This window comes from Nicotiana tomentosiformis, chromosome 2 (genome assembly GCF_000390325.3).
Source record: "Nicotiana tomentosiformis chromosome 2, ASM39032v3, whole genome shotgun sequence".
Classification (NCBI taxonomy): domain Eukaryota; kingdom Viridiplantae; phylum Streptophyta; class Magnoliopsida; order Solanales; family Solanaceae; genus Nicotiana; species Nicotiana tomentosiformis.
Genome location: NC_090813.1, coordinates 115476779 through 115499596, shown reverse-complemented (window position 1 = coordinate 115499596; position 22818 = coordinate 115476779). Strand labels below are relative to the sequence as shown.

At 37.7% G+C, this 22818-nt stretch overlaps 1 protein-coding gene and 1 non-coding gene across 2 annotated transcripts; both read left to right on the top strand.

Annotated features, from left to right (window-relative positions):
- The first annotated feature begins 13304 nt into the window (after positions 1-13304).
- On the top strand, positions 13305-13376 carry TRNAW-CCA (transfer RNA tryptophan (anticodon CCA)). The gene has a single exon. It is a non-coding gene; the product is annotated as a tRNA-Trp (tRNA).
- Positions 13377-14049: 673 nt separating this feature from the next.
- On the top strand, positions 14050-19474 carry LOC104109901 (probable disease resistance protein At5g66900). Its single transcript, XM_009619282.4, has 5 exons — positions 14050-14951; positions 15810-16201; positions 16458-16840; positions 17297-17508; positions 17623-19474. The coding sequence occupies exons 1-5, from the start codon at positions 14228-14230 to the stop codon at positions 18462-18464; spliced, it is 2553 nt and encodes an 850-aa protein (XP_009617577.1). The 5' UTR covers positions 14050-14227; the 3' UTR covers positions 18465-19474.
- The last annotated feature ends 3344 nt before the right edge of the window (positions 19475-22818 follow it).

Genomic DNA, 22818 nt, shown 5'->3' with positions numbered 1-22818 from the left:
AAAGTTGATTCTCTAGGAGGATCACAGTTCGTGGTATTCTATTCACCCAGGTGCCGCGAAGATGTATTAGGACTTGCGGCAGCACTATTAGTGGAGGCTGAAGAAGAAGGACATAATGGAATATGTAGCTTATTGCCTAAATTGTCAGCAATTGAAGTATGAGCATCAACGACCGGGTGGATTGCTTCAGAAGTTAGAGATTCCAGAGTGGAAATGGGAGCAGATCACTATGGATTTCGTTGTTGGGCTCCCACAGACTCAGAGGAAGTTCGATGTAGTTTGGGTGATTCTGGATAAATTGACCAAGTCAACTCATTTCATTCTTGTGGTTACTACTTACTCTTTAGAGAGCTGGCTCAAGTTTACATGTGCAAGATTGTCATACTTTATGGCGTACCGGTATCTATCATCTCTGATAGGGTATGCAGTTTACATCATGATTCTAGAGAGCCATACAATGTGAGTTGGGTACTCCTGTGGAGTTGAGTACAACATTTTACCTTCAGACGGACGGACAGTCTGAGCACACTATTCAGATATTAGAGGATATGTTTCGTGCATATGTGATTGATTTTGGGGATGCTTGGGACCAGTTCTTGCCACTTGCGTAGTTTGCCTACAACAATAGTTATCAGTCGAGCATTCAGATGGCCCCATATGAGGCTTTGTATGGTAGACGGTGCTGATCCTAGTGGGTTGGTTCGAGCCGGGCGAGGCTAGGCTATTGGGCACACACTTGGTTTAGGATGCCTTAGAAAAAGTTAAATTGATTCAGGATCGACTTCGTACAACCCAGTCCAGGTAGAAGAGTTATACAGATTGGAAGGTTCGCGACATTGCATTCATGGTTGGGGAGCAGGTCTTGCTCCGGGTTTCGCCCATGAAGGGTGTTATGAGGTTCGGAAAGAAGGGAAAGTTGAGCCCTAAGTATATCAGGCCTTTTGAGATTCTTGAGAAGGTTGGAGATGTGGCTTACAGACTTGCACTACCATATAGTCTCTCTGCAGTTCATCCAGTGTTCCATGTTTCCATGCTCCGGAAGTATCATAGTGATCCGTCTCATGTTTTAGACTTCAGCTCAGTCCAATTGGAGAAGGATCTATCCTATGTTGAGGAGCCAATGGCCATTTTGGACATGCAAGTTCGAAAGTTGAGGTCAAAGAACACCGCGTCTATGAAGATTCAGTGGAGGGGTCGTGTAGGCGACTTGGGAGACCGAGCATGATATGCGCAACAATTACCCTTATCTTTTAACCACTTCAGGTATGTCTTTATACTCGTTTGAGGATGAGTGTTTGTTTTAAGAGGGGGACGATGTAACGATCCAACCTGTAGTTTTGAGAGTGTTAGTCTCGAACCCCTATTTATTGCTCCCTATACTTCATTTTGTGGTTATGTGACTTGCTGTGAGGATTTGTTTTTGGTTTCAGAGTGTAATGGGATACATAGTCCCTAAAATGGAAGTTTAAGTCATAGGAATCGATTATAGTTTGAATTGTATGAAGACGACTCCAGAATGAAGTTTTGACGGTTCCAATATCCTTGTAGGGTGATTTTAGTCTTAGGAGCATGTTCGGATGTTGAATTGGAGGTTCGTAGGTCATTTTAGCATCAATTGGCGAAAGTTGAAAAATTGGATGATTTTTGGAATGTTTGACAAGGAGTGGACTTTTTGATATCAGGGTTGGATTCCGATTTCGGAAGTTGGAGTAGGTATGTAATGTCAATTATGACTTGTGCGCAAAAATTGAGGTCAATAGGACTTGTTTTGATAGGTTTCGGCGTCGGATGTAGAAGTTTGAAGTTTTAAAGTTCATTAGGCTTGAATCGATGTGCAATTCATATTTATTAGCGTTGTTTGATGTGATCTAATGGATCTGCTAAGCCCGTATAATATTTTAGGACTAGTTGGTATGTTTGGTCGATGTCCCGGGGTCCTCGGGTGAACTTCGTATGTTTAACTGATTAAATTTGGACTTGTGTGAATGGTTGAAGGCACCAGTTCTGGTGTAATCGCACATGCGCAAGATCGACCATAGGTGCAAGCCCGCAGAAGCGGGCATTTGGGGCGCAGAAGCAGTTGGAGCAGTGTGGGCAGAGGTCGCAGATGCGAGGGAAATTCCGCATCTGCGAGATCGCAGATGCGAAGGAGGCAGTGCAGAAGCGGAAGAGACCTGGCAAGGGGAGCTCTGCAGAAGCGACCTTTGTCTCGCAGAAGCGAGTCCGCAGAAGCGGAAGTTCCGCAGATGCAGAAGAGTTGACCGCAGGAGTGTGAGAACCGCAAATGCGGGTATGTTGTCACTTCTGCAACGCCGTAGATGCGTCTAAGTGTCTGCAGAAGCGTAAATGCTGGACAATACACTTAAATGCAAGGGTTCGCGATATTTGCTCATTTTAAACATTTTGAGCACGAGTTTTGGCGATTCTTGAGAGAATTTTAGAGGGATTTCTTGAGGTAAGTCTCTTGTACTTATTTTTTATCAATAATCTTGTTTCCCCATTGAGGCTAGGAATTTGGAGAGTTAAATTTGGGGATTTGAGTGGCGACTTGGTGTCGGATTTTGGTAAAATTGGTATGGGTAAACTCGTGGTCGAATGAGTGTTCGTATTTTGTGACTTTTACCCGATTTCGAGACGTGTGCCCGGGTTGACTTTTGGGATGATTTTTCAGTTCTTTGCTAAAGTCATAGATTTATTATTTAAATTAGTTTCTTATAGTTATATTCATGATATGTAATTGCTTTTGGCTAGATTTGGGCCATTCAGAATCGAAAAATTGAGGGAAAGGCATCCGTATCGATTGATTGAGCGAGATTTGAAGTAAGTGACTTGTCTAACTTTGTGCGGGTGAAATCCCATAGGATTTGGTACTGTTGTAACAATTTGTGATATGTGAGCACCGTGTACCCGAGGTGACGAGTGCGTACACGGACTAATTGTGCAAATTTTGGTTCTTGATGAGTTGTCTTCTTTTAAATTCCTTAACTGAGTTTCCTTAGCATATGTAGTGATCATGTTTAGCCTAGTATCGCATGTCTACGTACCTTAACTCTTACTTGCAATTTGTGCAACATATTTAGTTGAATTACATGTTTTCCCTTGATTTGTATTAAACGTTTAATTGTAAGATTTCTTGGTAAATCCATTGTTCTTTCGGTTATCTGTTGCATATTTACTTTGGGACTACGAGGCTATTCCTCGGGAGATCCCCTTGTATTGCATATTTACTTTGGGACTATGAGGAGGTTCCTCGGGAGATCCCCATGTACTGCATATTTACTTTGGGACTACGAGGAAGTTCCTTGGAGATCCCCATGTACTGCATATTTACTTTGGGACTACGAGGCGTTTACTTGGGAGATCCCCCTGTCTTGCATATTTACTTTGGGACTACGAGGCGTTTACTCGGGAGATCCCCCTTGTCTTGCATATTTACTTTGGGACTACGAGGCGGTACCTCGGGAGATCCCCCCTATCGTGCGTATTTACATTGGGACTACGAGGCGGTACCTCGGGAGCGCACCTGTTGTTTACCTCTAATTGTTGAGCTGTTATTTTCTGAAGTTTCTCGTCGTTTAAATTTTCAGTCATTTCAAAAATTATTATATCTTATGCCTTTTTTTCTTTTAAAACTAGTAGGGCCCTGACTTGACCTGGTCACTACTCTACCGTGGTTAGGCTTGACACTTACTGGGTACCGTTGTGGTGTACTCATACTACACTCTGCTCATCTTTTTGTGTAGATCCAGGTTCTTCCTACCAGGCCAGATATTAGTGAGCTGTACTGTACGTGGAGACTTCAAGGTATAATTGTCAGCGTCCACACACCTCGAAGTCCCCCTCTATCCTTATTATGTTATTTCCCTTATTCTCTTTAGACGTTGATGTATAAAGACACTTACTGCTTTCTTTTAGAAGCTTGTGACTTATTTCTACCGGATTTTGGGAGTTGTAATTATTTAAATCATAGTTTCTATTTATATATCATGTGTTGATATTTGACTTCATATTGTTATTCAGTTATTTTGCAAATTGTTAGGCTTACCTAGTCTTAGAGACTAGGTATCATCACGATATCCTACAGAGAGTGAATTGGGGTCGTGACATTCATTTTTGTCATTTCTTTTTCGCACAAAAACCCATTTATGACCAACTGATTTTATACCAGCAGGTGTTTGGACTACCGGTCCAAAGACCTCTCTTTTAGCAAGTGTGTTCAATTCTGATTGAATTGCCCCTTGCCATTTTGGCCAATAAGATCTTTGTCGATATTCTTTGACAGATCGGTCACTATCTTGCATAATGTTAAGTGCAACATTATATGAAAAAATATTATCCACCACTATTTCAGATCGATTTAAATTATTTCCATCACTGGTAGAACTTATTAAAAGTTCCTTGTTCACTTGAGTCTCGGGTTCATTGATTTCTTCAGGAATCTCAGAACTAATTAGATCTTGGGGTTCTTCAGGAGATCCCTTTATAGTATCATTTTGATTATTTGTCGATTTTCTTTTTCGAGGATTTCTATTCTTAGAACCCAAAGGCCTACCACGCTTCAAGCATGCTTTAGGTTCACTAGCTCTCAATTTAGTAGACGGTCCTGATGGCACATCAATTCGGATAGGCGCATTCTCTGCAAGGATATGTGACTTAGTTATCCTTTTCAAATTAGTAAATGTGTCTCGCATTTGATTTGTTATATTCTGTAAATGGATGATCTTCTGGACCTCTTGATTACATATGGGGATACGTGGAATAAAATGGGATAATGATGAAACTTTTCACACAATTTCTATTTTAATTTTTATTCTCTCCCCCTAATTGTGGGAAGTTAGTTTCATTAAACTGACAATCTGTAAATTGAGCAGTAAATAAATCTACTATCAATGGTTCAATATAGCGAATAATAGAGGGTGATTCAAATCCAACATATATTCCTAACCTTCTCAGTGGGCCCATCTTACTGCGCTGTGGTGGTGCTACTGGGGTATATACAACACATCCAAAAATTTGTAGATGGGCAATATTTGGTTCATGACCAAAAACTAATTGTGACGGAGAATATGTATTATAATGTGTCGGTCTGAGACGGATAAATGATGCTACATGCAAGATAGTATGGCCCCAAACAGTAGTGGGCAATTTTGTTTTTGTAAGTAGTGGTCTTGTTATCAATTGCGGGCGTTTAATAAATGACTCTGCAAGGCCATTCTGAGCATGAACATAAGTTACATGATGTTCAACTTTTATCCCAACTGATAGACAGTAATCATCAAAAGCTTGAGAAGAAAATTCTCCAGCATTATCAAGGTGAATAGCCTTTATAGGATAATTTGGGAATTGTTCCCTTAATCGAATTATTTGGGCTAATAGCTTTGCAAACGCCAGTTTATAAGATGATAGTAGACGCACATGAGACCATCTTGAAGATGTATCTATTAGGACCCTAAAATATCTAAATAATCCACTTGGTGGGTGAATAGGTCCACATATATCCCCTTGTATATGCTCTAAAAAGGCAGAGAATTCAATGCCAACCTTCATTGGTGATAGTCTAGTGATCATTTTGCCTTGATAACAAGCATTACAAGAAATTTCATCATTTGTAAGAATCTTCAGGTTCTTTAATGGATGACCACTCGAATTTTCAGTAATTCATCTCATCAGTATTGATCCAGGATGGCCCAAACGGCCATGCCAAAGCACAAAAGTATTTGAAGCAGTAAACGTCTGGTTTATGATATAATGTGCTTCAACTGTACTAATCTTTGAATAGTATAAGCCAGAAGATAAAGTTGGTAACTTTTCTACAATGCACTTTTGGCCAGAAACATTCTTTGTAATATAAAGATATTCCATATTCATTTCATCTATCGTCTCAACATGATTACCATTTCGGCGGATATCTATAAAACTCAACAAGTTTCTTAGAGACTTGAAGGAGAACAATGCATTGTCTATAATAAGTTTTGTTCCCTTAGATAGAAATATAGTGGCTCTTCCGGAACCTTCAATCAAACTTATATTACCAAAAAATGTTGAAATATTTGCTTTTTCCTTATGCAAATAAGAAAGTATTTTTGATCTTTGAATATGGCATGAGTTGTTCCATTATCAATTACACAAATATCTTCATAATTGGTCTTTGATCCAAACATAATTTGAGGATTATCCATATTCTTCAAAATGACATAAACAAAATATAGTATAGTAAACCTCATTATCAAAGTATAACTTTTTATTTATGTACAACAATTACATAACCATACTATCTACTACAAACAATAAAAATTAAAATATTTACAATTCCACAGATTCATCACCGATCACATGACTTATTTCTCCTTCTGGGAGTGCAAAGTAATCAGCTACATCCAAATGCATGAAGTCTAAATTATCTTCAGAAATAAAATTTGCTTCAATATTTTTCTCTGTCTTCTTCAGGGAGGCTTGATAAATCTCAACTAGGTGCTTTGGCGTACGACATGTACGTGACCAATACCTTTTTCCTCCACAACTATAGCATATATTTTTTGCATTTTTTGCTTGCACTGCTTCATGCTTTTGTTCCTTCCTTTTTCACTGCTGGTGGTGAGGAGGGTTCTTTGGTGCATTATTATTACCATGATTAGAGTTTTTTTCCCGACCACGGCCATTATCATGACTGGGGCCACGACCTCTTCCACGCTTAGCTTGGTGAAAGTTCGTGTCATTCACGTCAGGGAATGGATAAGAACCAGTAGGTCGACTTTCATAATTTTTCATTAATACCCCATTATGTTGCTCGACAACAAGAAGATGTGAGATAAGTTTAGAATACCTTTTGAATCCCATCTCTCGATATTGCTGCTGCAACAGCATATTCGAGGCATGAAAAGTGGTGAAAGTTTTCTCTTACATATCATGATCAGTAATATTATCACCACATAATTTCAATTGGAAAATAATTCTGAACATAGCAAAATTATACTCACTGATAAATTTAAAATCTTGCAGCCTTAAATGAGTCCAATCATATCGTGCCTGTGGAAGAACGACCATCTTCAGGTGGTCATATCTATATTTTAAATTATTCCACAGTATGACTGGATCTTTAACAGTAAGATATTCCATTTTCAAGCAATCATCAAGGTGATGGCGTATGAATATCATTACTTTGGCACAGTCTTGATTTGATGCCTGATTTTTGTCCTTGATGGTGTCTGACAGACCCACGCATCAAGATGAATTTCAGCATCAAGGACCTAAGATATGTATCTTTTGCCTAATATATCGAGGGCTACAAATTCAAGTTTAGAAAGATTTGATATTATCGAGGGCTATAAATTACAACGGTCCTTACAGTCTAATCTAAAATATGTGTTAAACATGTTAGGGTATTTTTGTGACTATAAAATTCTCTCTTTAAATATTAAGTGGAAACATAAATGTTAAACATTTCATGCTTTTCATGACTGTAAAATTATGTTATTAAAATAAAATAAAAAGGTTAAAGTGGAATTTTATTAAATTATGAAAAAAATATTGTATTGTTTTTTTGAAATACATCATAAGAAGAGTGTCATCAAATGAAATGGAAAATAATTTAGTTGGCAGAAATATTAGGGACATACTTGACGACTTTTATTTAGTTCCCTCTTTTACTATACGGGGTCCTAAATATCCCCCTTCACTTGATTTTTCATCTTTTAATACCCCTTTGTTGAGGTAGTGAGTATGCAGTGTATACACGCGATATACATGGTAGAAAAACATGTCCAAGTGGCTGTCCACGTAGATATCAACGTGTTTTGGACTCCACCGTTTAATATAACCCATTTCCTCAAAAATTAGTCAGGTAAAAATCATAATTCTAGAGTGTTCTCTTAAACTTCTCTCTCAAATAGTTCTCTGGTAGAGAGGGTTTTGGTAGTGTTGGGTTCTCTCAAGACTTAGATATTATCGTAGTAATGGTTTTGTTGATTTCTTACCGTTTTAATCTACTTCAATACTATTTTTTGTTGGTGTCTGTTGGGGTCTGCTTCAACCGACGAACATCGATAGAGCACAATCTCTGTCACAAGGAAGATTGTTGTCTAAGATTCCAATTAGGTAAGTAGTTATTTACTGAAAATGGTCATTTTACCTGATTTTGATATTGTTTGTACAGATTGGGGTTTTGATTGTAGAAACACTGACTTAAGGACTTTTAATTGAAGGTACTTAGAATGAATTTCTACAACTCATGCATGCAAGGCTACTAGGTCTTTTCGTAACAACCTAAAAAAAGGGCTTTTTCTGTTAAATACTTTATATGTATCTAAAATTATCGTCTTGTGATTTTTTACTGTTAAAAATTAAACTTCTTTGATAAATACTTTATTTTTGTGTTTCTAATTATTGGCTTTTGCTTTTTTATTGTTAAAAGTTGGTTCTTTTCTTACACACAACTTTATCTTTGTTTCATATTGTCGGGTTATATTTTTTTTAAGTTGGGACTTTTTTGTAAAATCCTCTTGTGTTATTGTTTGTGGATGTAGGGTAATCTATAGCTTCAAAATATTTTAACCTAAGGTGAAAAATTGGAGAGATGGTGGTGAGTGAGGTGGGGCCTGTTGTAGGACAGAACATATTTTCAATGTTGATGAGGATCATTTGTCAATTCCTGAACTGACAGATTATGCTAGGAGTTTTGGAATTACTAAGTTAGGAAAGACCTTTGTGGTTCCATCGAAGGGGGTAATTTGATTGAATTGAAAAATGATAGGGACTTATATGACCTTTCACTATTGTTGTCTTATGGGGACATAATAGATATTTATGTGGGTGAAGATACAATTATAGAGGAAGGGGATCCTACTGGTTTGTCTGGTAGTCAAATAACAAGTATAAATGCTAATTTAAGTATAGTGAGTGGGCCTTTTAATGCACCTGTCAGTATTGAAAGAGGCAGCAGGGAGTTTGATTGTCTTCTTTCTCCATCTACTGTTGCTTTAAATATTGGGGTGGGTGAACAAGATGCAGATGTGAATGAAGATGTGTATTCTTTAATAGACTGGACATATACAGATGAAGAAAAAGCTGCATAAAACCTAATTATTGTAGAGAACACTGCATAAGACCTAGCTATTGTACAACAATCTGCAGGTAGAGAAGAAGACTCTGAAGATGATATTGCAGGAAATGATGGTGATGGTGCTGAATCTGACTAGTCTATAGACTATTGAAGTGGTGTGCATGAGGAGTTAAGGATTGTGAGATGTGAAGCAATTCAACAAACAAAATAGGAGGGACAGAAAAGGTGAGAAGGGAAAATGTGGTGGTTATCTAGGCGAAGTGTGGCTGGATGAAGGTTTTGAAGATATAGATAAAGAGAGGAGAAGTCTGAATGGTAAATTATTAGCAGATGAGCCATACTATGATAGTTCTGATTGTGATTCATTTGATTGTGATGAAGAATCTAAACCTGTATCTGATGATGAAGGTGAAGGAGGATAATTAAGTGGTAGAAGAAAGAGTAATAGGGTGATTTATGATCCAACATGAAAGATTATGATTTGAAAGTTGGGTTTGGTATTTGAAAATGTGAGTGAGTTTAGGACAACAGTAACAAAGTATGCTTTAAAGAAGGGAGTTGAGTTAGACAAGTATGTGAATGAGCCTACTAGAGTAAGGGTTAAATGTAAAGGTGGCTGCCCATGGTTAATCTTTGCTAGCAAGGAAGGAAGAAGTAAAAATTTCACTGTGAAGACTTACAATCCAAGACACAAATGTCATAGGATAAAAACTAACTTCCTTTGTAACTCAAAATATCTTGCAGTGTACCTCAAAGATAGAATTATCTCACAACCTACAATCAAAGGGTGGGGAATTCAAGATTTGGTAAGAAAAGATCTAGGTGTGTATGTAGGCAAGGTTGTGTGTTTAAAGACAAGGAAGTTAGTGTTGCAGAAAGCTATGGGAGATCATGTGGCAGAGTTTAATAGGATTCTTGACTACAGAGATGTCTTGCTCCAAAGTAATCATGGTAGCACATGTGTGGTTAAGTTGATAGATACAGTAGATGGGAAAAAATATTTCAACTCTTTCTACATTTGCTTTGATGCTATGAAAAGGGAATTCTTGCAGGGTTGTAGAAAATGTATAGATCTGGATGGGTGCTTTCTTAAGGGAATTTGCAAGGGTCAGCTCCTAGTAGCTGTTATATGTACTAGTTTGATGAATAATAACAATCCTCAACTGTTAATCCAAAGAAGATAAATAGAGGTGATTCTGGTACAAATAATAAAGATAAATGGGCCAGAAGTGGTTACAAGAAACCAAGAGTTGTGGGACATGGTGTATTTGTTTCGCAAAGTAGATATACTAGTGTTAATGTATGTGTCTTAAATTTTAAGTTCACTATTTTTGGTAGGCAGAACAACAGCTTGTGCTAACGTAAGTGTTTATGCATGTTACAACAAGGGCTTTCTAGCAGCTAAACAATTATAACTCCATCTGCTTACTGTGATTAATTCATCGACTGGAGAGATCGGTTACCAACCAACCAAAGTGCTTAAATGGAAAGGCACGACATCTATAACTCAAGGACAACTCCAAGTCCAAAGTGCACCATATCGCATCACTATTAGATCAAGAGCAGCTGGAATTCAAATAAGGGCATAAGTCAAGAGAAAATCTCCCTCCAAGATCCCATCTTAAATATATTTTTGTTGGCAGTCTTAACTATTATTGTGGTATCTTTGAAACAAGGAAGTTCTGTTGTTGGCAGTCGTATCTTTTGAAACTGCTATTGTGTTTTGGAATGTATTTAAAGCAGCAGTTGAAACTGGTACTCACTATATTACTGCTTTTTGAATGCTGATGAACAACATTTAACAGTGAATAAATTCCAGTTATTTTGAGTAATGATTCATTGTGAATGCCTCAAGTTATTTTCATCTTTGTACACTATGAAATGGCAGGATAGTCTATGTTGTATGAACTAATTGAACCCATAAAAAGAGAGCAACTGAAATAGTAAGAATTTGGAACATATCTGCCAACATATATATTGTTTCATATAGACAATGCATTGAATAACACAAATAGAGTTTCCGGTGAGTACACTCATCGAACTAAAACATAACTGGAGATTACATTGATCGAACTAAAACACAAATACATCTTATGGCATTCCGTTAATAAAAGAATAGACAAACAACCCAAATACATTATTACATTGCATAACAAGCTAAAACACAATATTAGCTTCAAGACTTTCTTCCACTTCAATTATTTTTGTTAATTGTTGCTATTCTTTAGCAAACCCAATATCACAATATTTGCTTGCCGAGGGAATTGAGGGTCATACCACTCGAAATGTTCACATGGACTTCGCCATTTCAACTGTGTGGAATCAAAATAAATAAAATTAGAACTTAAGAAAAATCAAACAAAATATAACCCATTCAAAAATTTCAGAACTTAACCTACCCCATAATACTGACAACCGAAGAATCTACGACGTGGGTTGTCATTCGACCATGAAATTTTTAATACTTGAGGACACCCACACACACAAAATAACTTCCGCTTCGAATTCATGAATTGAAATTGGACGAAAATGTAGAAAGTTGATGGCATGACGAAGGAAAGGCACAATATATGTTTTTTAATGGAGGAAGTGGTGTATAGGAATATATAGGAAAAGAGAGAGAAAGAGCCGTTGGAACAGTCATATTTGGGTTAAAATTTCTGTTCCACGCGCCCAACTAAGTTTGCATCTACTTCCTATGCGAGGTCGGTATAAATGGGATATTTAAAGATAAAAAATCAAGTGAATGAGGGTATTTAGGACCCCATACAGTAAAAGGGGAACTAAATAAAGGGGTCCCTTATATTTCCCTCTAATTTGGTTTGATGCAAAAGTTATTGCACTCCAATCACACAAGGGAAAAAAAGTCACATAATCAATACAAAAGTCAACAAGTTAGGATGAAATTTCCGGCCAATTGCGAGCTCTTGCCATAAGATCTTTTTTTTTTTGGCAAGTTGCCATAGGATCTTCTAAGCATCACAAAAGGAAGAAAATGTAGTCTGTCATTGGTTCTATTTTTTTTTTTACTTGGTTCAGTAGTAATAAAGTGAGTGTGATTTTTCTATGAATTGGAATCTTTCAGTTTACATATGTTGTACTTAGGAATATGTATATACCAATGTTTTAAAAGGAGGGGGCGTGAGGCGAGGCGTTTTACCTCTGACGAAGCGAGGCGTAAGCCCTGAGACATGGGGTGTAAATCCCACGAATCTATAAATTTTATTAATTTTAAGATAGTATAAAATAAAAAATAATTATAAAACCTACATTAAAATCATAAAATTATAATAAATAATCTATTTAAAATATTTATAAATTATAATTCAACTATTAATAATACGAAAAGTATGACATATATCATAATATACAAATTAGTTGCAACGTCGTTACAACTCAAATATCAAAAGTAATGTATTCGATATGAAATCTTATATGTATCTCTTAAGGAGTAATGAATCTTGAAAGAATTTCGATATTATAATTTGATATATTTTTTAAAAAAATACTCCTTTTATTTAATATGTTTTCTATTTGAAAGAGAATTTATATAAAAACATAATTAACAATTTAAATATGATTCTCTAGCATCATTTATTTTTACGTTTCAACAAGTTAATAAAGTGACACATAATTCACCATTAAATACCATGATAATTAATTATTAGTAAATAGTTACTAGCTAATATTAAGCTATTAAATTAATAAGTATTGTATCCCGTAAACGTGAAAAGAATAATATTTAGGAAAATAATTATAAAAAAATTATGGACTATTATATAATAAAGAAATAACGAAAGTTAATAAATAAATACTTTTCAAATGAAAGATTTATTTAAAATTTAATATCATAGCAGTCTTAGTAGATAACGTGCAATAATTTTTATTTAAATTATGACATAAAATACTCTAAACTTAATGATTTATGACTAACAAAAGTAATTTTGAATAGTAAACGATTTATTAAGAAAATTTGAGGATTTACAAGGTTAGTTACACACAATTGCATAAAGTTCTATTAGCCGAGCCCAGTACACTGGGCGTGTTTGGGGCGTAAGCCCCGACGGACGAGGCATAAGTCTCACGGAACTAAGCCCCACACATAAGTCCAGGGGCGTTTTACGAGTGCTCCGCTTTGGGGCAAGTCCCAATTCTGCCTTTTAAAACAGATGTATATACAGATGATATAATTAATGGGGATGCACTAAGTAATTATCATTAATTTAATTGGAGAAGCATACATTGCGGATCCGTGGCGCAATGGTAGCGCGTCTGACTCCAGATCAGAAGGTTGCGTGTTCGATTCACGTCGGGTTCAATCCCCGCATTTTTGCACCGATTTAACACTGAAGATCTCTAAATCCATCTTTTATTCAATTATTCTTTTTCCCGGATTAATGTAAAGTGTAAACTAAGTGCTCCGTATCGACAAAGACGACGTAAAAAATTAACACTCGTTCTCAACTCTAACACAAATGTTAAACATGTTGGATGTTATTTTAGTTTAAAGTGAAAAAATTGAAGTATAAAAAAATATACTCTTTCAATTTAGACGAGTTAGTTTGACTCGATACGGAGTTTAAAGAAAAAAATAATACTTTTAAAACTTGTGATGTTAAAAGTTTAATGAGTAAAAGCTTTGTGGGGTAATGATATTTGTATGGTTATAAAAGATTCTCATTAAGAGTAAAATGGGTAAAATGAAGAGTTTAAAATTGAATTATTTTTCAAATTTAAAAATATATCATTTATTTTGGAACAAACTAAAAGGAAAAATACATCATCTAATTTGAAAGGGATGGAGTAATATTTTTGGAAGTAAATTAAAAAAAGAGTATCACGTCATAAAAAATGAAACAGGGGTATTAGTCTGGATGAAAATTATTGTACTCTAATTACAGGTGCTATTATTATGTACACTTGCCCGAAAGAAAAAAGAGTCCTGAAATTTGCGTTAAATCAAACTCACAGCTTACTCTGTAACTTGACTATGTGAGTAGGATAGCGACAAGATGCTTGACTCGGTAACTTGGCAAAAGTCAACAACTTGAGGACGAAATTTCCATCCAATTACGAGCACTGGGCATAGTATCTTCTCAGCATCACAGTGCTTTAACTCTTAAGGCTCACACCAAATTTTCTAAATTAGGCCAGTTTGGGGGTGTAGCAATGGCCGCAAGTCTGTTGGGAGGAGCTGCTCTGGGTCCAGTCTTCGACATACTACTCAAAGCCGTTCTTGATGTTGGCATAAAAATTGCCACTTTCCGTTCCAAATTCAAAAGCTTAACCAACACACTTAATGATATCAAACCAGTTTTCGATGACATCGAGAAGCTAAACAAAGCACTAGACGGCCGAGAATACGAAATAGAAATGTTCAAGAAGCAGCTATTAGCAGGTGAAGAACTAGTCCGGAAATGTTCCAAGACTAAATGCTACGACGCGTTGAAAAAATGGAATTACTCGAGGAAACTAACCAAGTTAGAAAATTCACTGGTTAGGTTTTTCCAAGTTCATGGTTTTATTCAGGTGTGTAGAGATAGTAAAATTATTCTTGTCAATGTGATTGAACATGGTAAGAAATTGGATCAGATTAGCTCCATGTTGAGAGACTTTTCGTTGAAGAATGGGAGTAGTATTGGATTTACAAACTCTAATGGATCTTCAGGGTGGATGAATGGTAAGAGTTTTGGTAGCTCAAATGGGAATGGATTTTCAGGATGGTCTGATGTGCCACAAGTTTCAGATTGTGTGGTTGGATTTGATTTGCCACTTCAAGAATTGAAAGTAAAGCTGCTTGAGGAGAAAGAGCAGGTGGTGGTTCTTTCTGCTCCTGCTGGCTGTGGAAAGACTACTTTGGCAGCAATGGTTTGTCTAGAGGATGATATCAAAGGTATTATATTATGTTTAATGTCGATCACTTGCCTTGGAGCTTTGATTGTTCGTTTTATTTGACTATTCCAACTTCCAACTTGTTTGGGACTAAGAATAGCTGTTGTTTTTGTTTTTGTTTTTGTTGTTGTTGTTGTTGTCGTCGTTGTTGTTACCATTGTTAAATTAGTCCTTCCCAATTCGGAAGATATGTGTCATCAATTTCAAGAATTTTGAATCTTCTTTTTACAATAATTCCATGATGTTCTTAGAAGAAACTTCTTCCATTCCTTTGCAAGTTCACTTAGCTAATTCTCCCCTAGTCCCCTTGGTATCCGAATTGTGAATTTATATGCTACCTGGATCAATTTGATAAGCAATAGTTCGTCTGTCCGTTAATGAGTTGAATTCCGACATACATCTTATTTTTATGATTGAAAGCAACCGCTTGAATATTGACACGAGCAGAATGTTATGTTTTCTTGTTAAGCGAAGGAAAAATAAGAAGTTTTGTTCTGGGTTTCGATTTATTGTATCTATCTGCGAAGTTGTTTTCCTCATTCTCTGGTGTCATAAAATCCTTTTGATGGTATGGAAGAAAGCTGAAAGTCCCTTCTACCTAAAGACTATATTTTGTTTTTTTATCTCCTGAAAAAAAAAGCAGCTTCTTTTTGTTAAATACAGTTATTGGCCATACGGATTATTCAACTTAACGCAAGAATAGTTGACATATATAATGTTGCATCATGTTCTTATGTTATAATAAGCTTCTTGATGATCTTTGAGCATACAAAAACAACAACAACAACCCAGTGAAATCCCACAAGTGGGAGCTTCTTGATGATCTTTGAGCATATTTAATCTAATTGTCTCTTAACAGCCAAATACAGGGACATCTTTTTTGTCACTGTTTCCAAAACAGCAAACATCAAGCGCATTGTTGGGGAAATTTTTGAGATGAAAGGTTACAAGGGGCCAAACTTTGCTTCTGAACATGCTGCAATCTGCCAACTCAATAACCTCCTAAGGAGAAGCACATCTCAACCTGTACTTCTGGTGCTGGACGATGTTTGGTCTGAATCCGATTTTGTCATCGAAAGTTTTATATTTCAGATACCTGGATTTAAGATTTTGGTCACCTCAAGATCTGTATTCCCGAAATTTGATACATATAAATTAAATCTTTTGAGTGAGAAGGACGCGAAGGCTCTTTTCTATAGTTCAGCTTTTAAAGATAGCATCCCTAATGTTCGACTTGATCTTGTTCATAAGGTAAAACATATCTATGTTTAAAAGGGTCTTTTAAAATAATTATCTGGTTATCAAAACATGTAAAATGTATATGTAAAATGCTATTGTGCATGTGCTTGAAATATTAAAGAGTAAAAAATGCGTTTTAGCTAAATACTAGAAGTGTGATGTTCTCCACAGGATCTGCCAAATTCATAGTAACTTATAAAGTTCTCTATTTTGTGTAGTAATATCAAAGTACTTTTACATGGTGCTAACTGGTGGTAAAAAATGGCAGGTGGTGAGAAGCTGTTGTGGTTTTCCACTTGCTCTTAAAGTTGTTGGCCGATCATTGTGTGGCCAGCCTGAGTTGATATGGTTTAACAGAGTGATGCTGCAGTCTAAAAGACAAATTCTCTTTCCTACCGAGAATGATCTGCTTCGCACTCTGCGAGCTAGCATTGATGCATTGGATGAAATAGATCTATATAGCAGCGACGCAACTACATTAAGAGACTGCTACCTGGATCTAGGATCATTTCCTGAAGACCACAGAATTCATGCTGCTGCACTTTTGGATATGTGGGTGGAACGATACAATTTAGATGAAGATGGCATGAAGGCAATGACAATCTTCTTTCAACTCTCTTCACAAAATCTGGTTAATCTCGCCCTTGCAAGGTATCACTTTTGTCTTGAAACTCTACTGTATTTGCTACTTCTACGTGTAATTACTGCATGGAACTGAACTAGAAGATTGTTAGTTAGAGGGGAAAAGGTCAAGAGAAACTACAAAGCAATAGTGTTAGCTGGTCACATGTACACACTTGCTGACTATCTGTTTGTGTGCCCCAATTTTTAATGTGCTGTAGTCATGAAATATTCTTTTCCACTTTCTAAATTGTTTTGGACAAAATTATTAAATTTCACAAGATAAAGAAGAATTGGAACTGAGTTGAACTCATACAGTTCAGCTTGTGGAATAGTGCAGCGGCAGGCTACTTTTTGTCCTGGTTCCACCTTTTTGGTGTGTACATAACTTCTTCTGTGTATGCAATGATTGAACTTATGTTAGCAGATATCCTTGAATGAATTCTTTATCCAATATCTAATTGTTTATTTCGTGCTGATTACCAGAAAGGATGCACCAGCAGTTCTTGGATTACATAATTTGCATTACATACAGCAGCATGATCTGCTGAGAGAATTGGTAATCCACCAGTGTGATGAGAAACCAGTAGAAGAGAGAAGGAGACTATATATCAACATCAAGGGGAATGACTTTCCTAAGTGGTGGTTTCAACAAAGACTTCAACCACTTCAGGCGGAGGTTTTGTCTATATTCACAGGTTTGTTATCCATCCCTTGTGCTCCTTTTTAGGGCAAGAATAGAAATGTCTTTTGCAAACTTGCTTCATCTTGCCTCAGCTAGTTAGTTACAACTTCATGAATCTGAATTGCAGATGAAGACTTCGCGACTGACTGGTATGACGTGCAATTTCCTAAAGTTGAAGTACTTGTGTTGAACTTTGAAACAAAGACCTACAACTTACCACCTTTTGTAGAGCAAATGAGCCAATTGAAAACTCTGATTGTGACAAACAATTGTTTCTTCCCAGCCAAATTAAATAACTTTCAGCTTTGTTCTCTGCTCAATCTTAAGAGAATCAGCCTGGAGCGCATCTCTGTTACGTCCATTTTTACAGCCAACTTGCAGCTGCCAAATTTGCGGAAAATCTCCTTCATCATGTGTGAAATTGGTGAGGCATTTGAAAACCCTGCTGCCAATATGTCTTACATGTGGCCAAAACTCGTAGAGATGAATATCGAGTACTGCAATGATTTAGTGGAAGTACCGGCTGAAATATGTGATCTTGTTGATCTTAAAAAGCTCAGCATTTGTTATTGTCACGAACTAGTTGCCCTTCCGAAAGAGCTTGGAAAATTGACAAATTTGGAGGTCCTGAGGCTTCATTCTTGTACAAATTTGTCCAAGTTGCCAAAGTCAGTAGTAAAACTTAATAGATTGGGGTTTCTTGATGTATATGATTGTGTGGAACTGGATTTCTTGCCAACAGAAATGGATCAACTCTGTTCTTTACGGACTATCTGCATGGGTAGTCGCTTGGGGTTTACTGAGCTTCCCAATTCTGTGCTAAGACTTGTGAAATTGGAAGATGTTGCATGTGATGAAGAAACAGCCTCCTTGTGGGAGTATTATAAGGAACATATGAGGAATCTGAGAATCACTGTGATAAAAGAGGATATCAATTTGAATTTGCTGCACAAATCATTATTTGTCTGATTTTAAGAGAAGTTTCTTGAGGCGACTTTGGGACTAGAACAATTTGAGCAGAAGTGCAGAACTGGTAGCTAGGGGTGAAGGCAGTATTAGTTGCATCTGTTCTAAATATCCCAACACAAAATTTGAACTTTCTCCAACTTTATTTTCAGTGAATTTTGAAAGATACAGCTCAAGATTGATCATATTACTTCACGAGATTCATGCCACTGTCAAGAATTGACATCTTATTAGGAGCTGTCATTAAAGTTGGAATGCAGAAAAGCTAGTAACACAGCAAGCTGATGTAAGTTTGAACTTCGAGAAGCTCAAGAGAAACTTAGTATATTGATTTTATGGAAGGGCCATTTCTTTGTATCCTTAAATTTGGATAGGGATTTGGACCCTGATATATTCCTATTGATGCATGTAAAGGCTACTGTCTGCAATTCATAGTAGTATAGATAATAAGTTTGTTAAAAAGGAAGATAGATTTCATTAGCAAGGAACCTTTTCTTTGCTGTTGACGAAGAGCGTTGATCAATGCACGAGATAAATTGGCAATTCTTGCAGAAAAGGTTTAATTGATTCTGCCATCTATTGCTTAGATGCTGAAATGTTATATATACGGTCGAAATCGAGCTCGCCTACGACATGGCAGGTTAGGCTCGGGACATGACAACCAAAGACTGAAGATCGACCCTGAGCCTCACCGAGCTAGAACCCGGGATCAGAACGCCTGCCTTCGTGAACATTGAGTCCGTAATCCCGGAGTCGACCTTAGCCCCAATCGAGCTCGTAGAAACATTGTTAGCATAACCAACAGAAGGCCGAAATATCCGTGATCGGTCGGATATTACGGTGGGAATCTCGCCAGCAATCAGCTAATCAAGAGATTTTTACCTTTTATAGAATTGTACCTAAATTAAAACTTTTCTACTATATAACGAGGGCCTGATAATTCATTTAAGACATTGTAACACACATTCCAAAGCAATACATTATTATTCTTTTTAAATTCTTATTCTTCTTGATATCGATCTAAATACGTTCCGCTCGAGGGTGGCTAACCTTCCAAGGTTGAAACTGTTCAATTCGTGTGGTTTGCATTTACTTTATCATTATTTATTTCAATTACAATCTGATTTATCATTTTGTGTCAAGTTGATCCACTTATCCTTAAAATCACTTACAAATTCAATTGTTATCCGATTTTGAGGGTAAATAGTTGGCACCTACTGTGGGGCTAAGGATAATAGTGGTTATTTGATACAAATCTCCATAATACACACTACTTTACACTTGTTCTTTGAAGCGTCTCTAATTTCAGGTTAAAACTCAAAATGTCGAACTCTCAATCAACACCCCTATGCGTTGACAACGAGTCTGGTCATCACGGTGAAAATAACAACATAGCGCCCGTTGATCCAATCGGAATTTCGGTTGCAGACCCAATTGACGCTAATTCACATGTGGCTATCGACACAAACCTGCTTACCGACCCCGAGAATAGCGTCCGTGGTGGAACTCGATCGACAGCTCAAAATATACAAAACATTGGAGGAGACGAGATCAGTTTACGGGTGATCTTCGAAATGTTGCAGGTTCAACAGGCGGCGATAGCTCAGTTACAGAACCAAAGTCGTGCACCGAGCAGAGTTGAACCCGACCCACCCCGGAAAGTCACCCACAGGGATGAACCGGTCGTAGAAAGGTCAAATAAAAACGAATCGGGGGCTAACCCCGAGATCATAAAAATGCTCGAAGAACTGATAAAACGGGTAGAATCAGGGGAAAGAAAATCGAAGCTAATGACAAAAAGGTGGAAACCTACAATTCCAGGGTAGACCAAATCCCAGGAGCACCGCCGATATTGAAAGGCCTGGATTCCAAGAAGTTCGTGCAAAAACCTTTTCCTCCAAGCGCGGCTTTGAAGCAGATCCCTAAGAAATTCTGCATGCCCGAGATTGCTAAGTATAACGGAACGACCGACCCAAATGAACATGTAACCTCTTACACATGTGCCATCAAAGGGAACGACTTGGAGGATGATGAGATCGAGTCAGTCCTGTTGAAGAAGTTCGGAGAAACCCTATCAAAAGGAGCTATAATATGGTATCACAACTTACCTCTTAATTCTATTGACTCATTTGCTATGCTTGCAAATTCTTTCGTGAAAGCGCACGCCGGGGCCATCAAGGTCGAGACCAGGAAATCAGACATTTTCAAAGTATAACAGAAGGATAACGAGACGCTCAGAGAGTTCGTGTCCTGGTTTCAAATGGAACGAATGGACCTGCCGCCGGTCGCTAATGATTGGGCTGTTTAGGCTTTCACCCAATGGCTCAATGTTCGAAGCTCGTTGGCTTCACAACAGTTGAAACAAAACCTGATAGAATATTTAGCTGTTACTTGGGCCAACGTGCATAACTGGTATCAATCGAAAATCACAGTCGAAGATGATCAACTCGGGGCCCCTTCGGGGTCCGTTTATCCTATCAAAACCATCGACAGAGCTAAGAGAGACATCGATCGTGAACCGAGATCAAACAGAGATCGGTATCACCCGTATAATAGAGACCGAAGAAGCAGTGGGTCCAGGCGGAACCCTATGAAAAATGAAAGGAGAAGTGATCAAGGTTAGAACAATCTGGGACTCATGAGCAAAAATAGCTTCGATAGACCCATCAGGCCTAAAGAAGCGCCGAGGTAATCGGAATACAACTTTAACATCGATGTTGCCACCATTGTATCAGCTATTGGACACATCAAATATACAAATGGCCTCGACCTCTATAATCCGATCCAACCCAAAGGGATCCTAACCAGATGTGTAAATATCACGGCACTCACGGCCACAGAACGGAGGATTGCCGATAGTATAGAGAGGAAATAGCCTGACTATTCAACAACGGGCATCTTCGAGAATTCCTGAGTGACCGAGCCAAGAATCATTTCAGGAATAGGGATTCTAACAAACAGACCGAACAAGAAGAACCTCAACACGTCATTAACATGATCATTGGTGGGGTCGATGTCCCTCAAAGGCCGATGTTGAAGCGCACCAAAGTGTCCATCACGAGGGAAAAATGAACTCGAGATTACATACCGAAAGGAACCTTGTCTTTCAACGATAAGGACGCGGAAGGGATCATCCAGCCCCACAATAATGCAAAGGTAACATATGTACTCCTAAAAAAAATTCGAGTTAAACGTGTGTTAATTGATCCAGGTAGCTTGGCCAACATCATTCGATCGAGGGTCGTGGTGCAGCTCGGTCTACAAGATCAAATCGTGCCTGCAGTCCGAGTTCTAAACGGATTCAATATGGCATGTGAAACCACTAAGGGTGAGATAACATTGCCGGTGAACACCGACGGGACCATCCATGAAGCTAAGTTTTATGTGATCGAAAGAGACATGAGGTACAACGCTTTGTTCGGGAGCCCTTGGATCCACAACATGAGAGCAGTGCCCTATACACTGCACCAGGTGCCAAAATTTCCAACACCTAGCGGAGTCAAAACAGTTTATGGGGAACAACCGGCCGCCAAGGAAATGTTCGCGGTTGATGAAGTGATCCCAACATCCACAATCTCAACATCGGAGGATCCGAACCAGATGGTCAAAGACGGGGCCAAATAGCAATCACTGGTACCAACCTCGATGGAATCAGAGAAACTAGGGGTAGACGAGGACGATGACTACGGGGTCAAGCAGAAGAGGAAACCCCAGTCCTAGGTCAAACATGCTCTCATCAAGGACGAGGTATCTAAACTCCTTAAAATAGGGTCTATTCGGGAGGTAAAATACCCGGATTGGTTAGCAAATGTAGTAGTAGTCCCTAAAAAATAGAACAAATTAAGAATGTGTGTAGACTATAAGGATTTGAATAAAGCATGTCCCAAGGACTCTTTCCCTTTGCCCAACATCGATCTCATGATCGACGCCACAAATCCTCAGTTTTCTCGATGCCTACTCCGGGTACAACCAAATACGGATGAACCTGAGTGATCAGGAAAAAACCTCATTCATCACTAAATACGGTACATACTACTATAACGTGATGTCATTCGGGTTAAAAAACACTGATGCCACTTACTAACGCCTAGTAAACCGGATATTCGAGGAACAAATAGGGAAATCAGTGGAGGTTTACATTGATGATATGTTGGTTAAGTCCCTGCGAGTAGAGGACTATTTAAAACATTTGCAGGAAACCTTCAGCATATTGAAGAAATACAAATAAAGCTGAACCCGGAGAAATGTGTGTTTGGAGTTGGGTCAGGTAAATTCCTCAGATTCATGGTATCCAACCGGGGAATCTAGATCAACCCCAACAAGATCAAAGCCATGAAAGATATCACGGTTGTGGACA